The 6000-nt window shown below is 50.3% G+C and overlaps 1 protein-coding gene across 2 annotated transcripts in view; it reads left to right on the plus strand.

The window, feature by feature from the left end:
- Positions 1-5797, plus strand: part of SMAD3 (SMAD family member 3) — a 69684-nt gene extending 63887 nt beyond the window's left edge. For both annotated transcript variants that reach the window (XM_063142846.1, XM_063142848.1), the window contains exons 8-9: positions 1242-1386; positions 3916-5797. In XM_063142846.1, the coding sequence (XP_062998916.1) occupies positions 1242-1386; positions 3916-4039 (269 nt within the window). In that variant the 3' untranslated portion in view covers positions 4040-5797. The remainder of the gene's footprint in view (positions 1-1241; positions 1387-3915) is intronic.
- Positions 5798-6000: the final 203 nt, after the last annotated feature.

Raw genomic sequence — 6000 nt, forward strand, 5'->3', positions numbered from 1 at the left:
CTGCCATGAAACACAGGTTGCTGCAAAGGATTCTGGGCACTGCCTTAGCTTCTTGGGTGTTACCATTGCTCTCCATGAACTGAAAAGCCTGCCCTGGAACGGAACTCTCCTGAGAGCCCACAGTGCGAGAGGCGGGGATCAGTTGTGGTGAATCGGCTGCCATTTCAGGGCATCTTGTGCCCCTCTACTGGGGGGGGGGGGGGGGGCTGATAAGCTTCCAAGGGCTCCCGGGAATGCATGTTGAGAGCAACCACCCCGGAGACACCGGCCCCAAAGATTAAACTTCAGTATGTTGTGGAAGTACTGCCAGTATGGTTACGGCCATGGGTCAAGCTCTTTGGAACTCCCTGCTGAGAGAAACTGATGGCTGCTGCTCATTTTCACGGCTTGCCTGCCTTTTGGTCATAATCTTCATTGTAGTGTAACAGATCATTTACAAAAAATAAGAAAAGTTTCAGGAGATACATCAGAGCTAATGTAAGAAAACAATTGCTTTATCAACAGATTAATGGTCTGTTATGACATGGGTGGGTGGAGATTGGGGTGTGTGTGGGAATATATGGTTCCATTTTGTCCTCCTACTTGTTCCAAAAGTTAGCAAATGGCCACCATCTCTCAATAAGTGTATCTATTTGATGTCCAAGGTGGATTTTCGTAAAATAAGACCATTTTATTAATTAGGCAGTCACCCAAATCTTAAGACATTCATATATTTTATTTATTTAAAATAATTTTTAGTCTGCCTTTAAGGGTAAAACATTGGAATAGCATTGGAATATGTGCTATATTTAGCAATATAGATATTCACCCAACTACGGAAAATAAAAAGTACTGTGTATCTTAATATTCTGTGTAGCTTGACCCTCTTTTTTTAAAAGGCAAGCTTTGGAACTACTATTTAGTAGGAACTTTACCTTTGAATGGGATTTTTGGTTTGTGGGAGAGAATGAGACTTTTATAATATTAGTAAGCTTTCCTCTTTCTCTCTTCAAGAGACATTCGTCTTTGCAAATAGTTTTAGCCAGGGTTTGCACAATTTTGTGTGTGCCTTTTTTACTATCCTGAATGCCTTTTGTGAAAAGTTCTGGGTTTTGCAGCATGGCGTTGTCTATTGCAACAGGGTGGTGAAGAATAGAGAAGTTGTAATAGAAAAGTAAGTGTGTGTGTGTGTGTGTGTGTGTGTGTGTACTTCCCTGGTCACATGCTAATATTTGCCCTGGTGTTGTGTTCTCTCTCAACAGGATGCAACTTGAAGATTTTTAACAACCAGGAATTTGCTGCCCTTCTGGCCCAGTCTGTGAACCAGGGCTTCGAGGCAGTCTATCAGCTGACCAGAATGTGCACCATCCGGATGAGCTTCGTCAAGGGTTGGGGTGCTGAGTACAGGTAGCGCCTTTGTCCAGAAGGCGGAGAGTGTGGAGAGAAGAGAGAGCGACGTCCTAGGGTTTCTCTCTTCTGGGGGTCCCTGGGGGCTGCTTTCCTCCCTCCCTCCCTCCCTCCCTTCCCACTGCACCAAGAAAGGGGAGGGGCGCACCTGTTGTGCCCAGAGTTGGCGGAGTGTGTTGAGGACGAGCGTGGAGGGCTGCGCCCCAACAGGCAGAATGTTCTGCAAGGCCAAAGCGTGGAGAGAGGAGGCTGGTCCAAGTCTCCAGGTTGTGGCCCTGCTAGTATGTGGGGGGGAGGGGATCCTAGCGGCTCAAACCGCCTCTCAAGGTCTTTGCTTTTTTAAATTTGCTTTTATATTTCATGGGGAGGGCCAGGGAATTGGGGAGGGAGGGAGGAGTGCAGGACACGGAAGTGCAGGACACGGAATAACGGGCTCAAGTTAAAGGAAGCCAGATTCCAGCTGGACATCAGGAAAAACTTCCTGACTGTTAGAGCAGTACGACAATGGAATCTGTTACCTAGGGAGGTTGTGGGCTCTCCCACACTAGAGGCCTTCAAGAGGCAGCTGGACAACCATCTGTCAGGGATGCTTTAGGGTGGATTCCTGCATTGAGCAGGGGGTTGGACTCGATGGCCTTAAGAGGCCCCTTCCAGCTCTGCTATTCTATGAGTCTATGATTCTATGAGGCTGTTCTGCAAACAAGGCAATAAAGGGACTTTACTACGTGAGGAATGGCAGTAGCATACGAGAAAGAGGGGGAGCAGCTGGGTTAGGCAGCCTGCAAGCAGAAGGCGGAAGCGTGGAGATGCAATGGATGTTTGTGGCTATACAAAGAGGGCTTGGGCGGAGGCTCATGGGACTTTCGCAGGCAGAAGGCGCCCGGACAGCTTCCCAAAGGGTGTCCTGCGGTGTCGCTCCTTGAAGCCCGTGCTCCTGTTCAGTGGGCTCAGCGAGCTTCTGAGCGCTGCTTTCAGCTGCAGCTTTGCAGTCCCTCCTTTCCATCGAGCAGCTGATGCCGGAGTCTGAGCCGGAGCTCTCGGGTTACCTCTTGCCGTTTCTCCAGATGTCTGGAGTCCATTTTGTTTTGCAACGGGCTCACTCCCTGCCCGGGCTGCGTTGTCGTCTTGGCCGACAGCCAGGGCTCTTAATGAGATCCAGATGAGCCGGTTGCCTTGGGTGGGGAGAAGTTGGCCCTCGTCCGGCTATTGTAGCCCAGTCCAGCGCAGGGTTTGCGCTTGGCATCGTGCACCCGCCATCCTCCCGCGAGTTCTCGAAGGGGTCACGAGGGATGGCGTCCGGCAGTCTCCGTCCCAGCATAATAAAGCCTCCCTCCCTGAACCAGTCAGCTGAGCCACTTTTGCCGCTTTCGGGCTTTGGAGGCAAAAGAGGGACTGGGGGAGCCGTGGAGCTGCGCAAAGTCAGCCGGCCGGGCGACCCTCTCCTACGGCCCGGCGTAGACTGTGGCCGGCCCCTCCCAGTTTGGGAACGGGTGTGGTGGCCCACTTGGAAGATTATAGGGTAGCCCGCATGGCTTTGGGTGGTGCTCAGGGAGATCTTTGGGAAGCACGGCGGACAGCTGGGAGGGGGGGCGGCTCCCTGAGGCCTGCAAAGCTTGCAGGGAGGCCTTGGAGCAAGGCAGCAGTTGTGCGTGGCCTCCAGAGGCTGAGCTACGGAAAGCGTCGTCCTGCAAAGCCTCCGTCCCCTCTTTTTTATTTTTTTGGGAAACTGTTTTTGAAAGCACGTTTCTAGTTCTCAAGGCTATGGAGAGAGACTTCCATGCGTGTGAAATGTCAGGGCCTGTTGGGCAGAGCCCCAAGGTACCTCTTTGCCAAGTTTGCTAGGGTGACCCTATGAAAAGGAGGACAGGGCTTCCGTATCTATAACAGTTGTATTGAAAAGGAAATTTCAGCAGGTGTCATTTGTATATATGGGGAACCTGATGAAATTTCCTCTTCTTCACAACCATTAAAGCTGCAGGAGCCCTGCCCTCTTTTAAAATGGTCACCCTAGTAGCTTTAACTGTTGTGATGAAGAGGGAATTTCACCAGGTTCTCCATATATACAAATAATACCTGCTGAAATTCCCTTTTCTATGCGACTATTAAAGATACAGGAGCCCTGTCCTCCTTTTCATATGGTCACCCTAAAGTTTGCACAATTTGCGACCCACCCAGCTGAACAGAGCCTGACTACCAGCCGCTCCTCAGGGGCTCCATAAACCTCCTGTTTCTGACCAGGGTTGCCAAGCACTTGGCAGGTCACAGTATTTAGCCGGAGGGCTGGTCTTCGACTTCATTTGTCAGGGGCCTTTGCCTCTCCCCCGCCCCGATGGATTAGCAGCAAGAGCAAGTGATGAACACTTTCAGATAGGCAATTTTACTGAACCGGCAACTATACAGCCGTAGGGTTGTTATTTTCCTCGACACAGGACTTTGGGACCTCCTTCCTCCGGCCCACCCCGCCCTGCGCTTTTATCGTGGGAAATGGGCTGTCATGTCAGTAATTCTTTTCCCCCTTGTGATTTCCAGGCGGCAGACCGTCACAAGTACTCCCTGCTGGATTGAGCTTCACCTGAACGGCCCATTGCAGTGGCTGGACAAAGTCCTCACGCAGATGGGCTCCCCAAGCATCCGTTGTTCCAGTGTGTCCTAAAGAGAGTGAAGCAGAAGCGAAGACTTGAATGTAGGATCGGTTTAGCTTCTGGCAAAGAACAAAATCCGCCAGTCCCTTCCCTGAGAATTCCCCTCTCTACCTGAATAACTGGTCACAATGAAAACGACCATTTTGGCTTGTGGCCACACCTCTTCCCCGGCCCAATCCTGCCTCGTGGCTGGTCCTTCCTTTCAGTGGAAGACTGTTCCGGCACCGTTGAAATGAACGGAAACTTTGCAGTAGCAGCGTTTGACGGCTCTTGCCCGGATCGATGGCACTTCAGTCGTGGTCGTCGTTTGGACCATTATCGGAGGTGTTTTGACGCACCGCCTCCTCGGGCTTCCAGTTTAGTGGAGCAAAGCTTGTGTGGGATGGTTTTCCTCGCCAAGGCTCTGCGCGTACGGCAGTTCGCAGGGTGGGAAAGGGCAAGGCGAAGGCCGCCCTCTCTTCTCCCCCCCACCCCCACTTCGTTCAAGAAGATCCACCTGGTACCGGGTGGTGCAGCTCAGGAAGGACCGAGACAGCTTTTAACATTCCTTTTTAAGTGTTTGCTTCTACGCCTGCATTTCCTCCTGCTGGGCACGTCTCTGCGACACCATTTGCAGGAATGGTGGGGAAAGCCTTTTGCTTTACGATCTGTAGCGACGGGTGCGGGAAGGAAGAGAGCTGGAATTGAATGAAGAAGCATTGCCCCAAGAGCAGGAATCTCTCACTCCTCGCAGCGTGGGAAGCATGAATTGTACTGTTGTCACAACAACCTCAGAGGTGAAGCACACAGCCCACCACCGCCACCACCTCTTCCCATATCAGTGCATGTTTTAATGTTGCTTCTTTCTCTTGTTTAGAGTTGCTTATCACAGCAAGACCTTGCCACTTCCTGTGGAAAAGCTTGGCACATGCCAAATCTGGTGGTCCCTTTTGCATTAATTTTGCATATCTCCTGTGTTTCCCCTCCTGATGCGCCATCTTGACTTTGAGAGATTGTTTTAAGGGTTCTGAAAATTCACTGGTAGAGACCTTCAGGAAAGAGAGCTAGCCAGGCCTGCTTTTTTTTTAGGAAAGGGAGCTAGCCAGGCCTGCTTTCAAGGGCTGACAGCCAAAGGCTCATCCTGAAGGACTGGAAAGAGAGAAGGACTGGAAAGAGGAAGGTTAAAAACAAATTCAGCCAATGGTGGGTCTTTGCAATGGCTTTGTCATCTCCTTGGTCACTGGACCAAGATACCGTCAGTGATTGGTAAGAAATGCATGTTTGACCACCCTGTAGTTCCAAGATTACTTAACTGACCATACATTTTTCGTTCTCAGTGATTCATGAACTGTAAACAGATTCACTGTTGCTGCCTTGTTAGACTGGTAGGTGTGTGTGTGTGTATTGGCCAGTATTCTTGATTGTGAGGACAAAAACTGTGTGTGACTTCCTTGATCGAATCCAGAAATGAGATCACCCGTGCCCAGCCAGAACCTGCGACAGGCACTTGCGATTTAAGAGCCCGCATATTCCCATTTCGAGGAGACTTCCAAGATTTCTAGGAGATTCTCCCCCTGCTACCAGCCCGGAGTGGCAGATCTCTTCAGCGCTGCAGCTGGGAATCACTCGACTGTTACCTTGGCTCTGGGTGTGAACCGATGCTTAATAAGGGTACCTGCCTAAAATAGTTTCGAGGTCGTCATTTGAGACACCTTGTGGCCAAAAGGGGCTGTTTTAAAATGTGTTAAATGGATTCTGTGCCTATGCAATATGATACCATTTCAGTTATAGTTTTAATGTTTTTGCATATTGAAGTCCCTGCCTCCCACACCCTGCTGGAACAGAAATTGCTCCCCACTAGATGTCATCCAGGACAAACCTGCCCACGAGATTTCACTGCTGTGAATAGGAGGTTGGAAGAATCCAGTGAAGCGACAGGTGGACCTTGTACAGGAGAGGGGTCCCTGTTGAGAACTATTTTATACCCAGAAAA

Source organism: Elgaria multicarinata, chromosome 16 (assembly GCF_023053635.1).
Source record: "Elgaria multicarinata webbii isolate HBS135686 ecotype San Diego chromosome 16, rElgMul1.1.pri, whole genome shotgun sequence".
NCBI classification, from domain to species: Eukaryota; Metazoa; Chordata; class Lepidosauria; order Squamata; family Anguidae; genus Elgaria; species Elgaria multicarinata.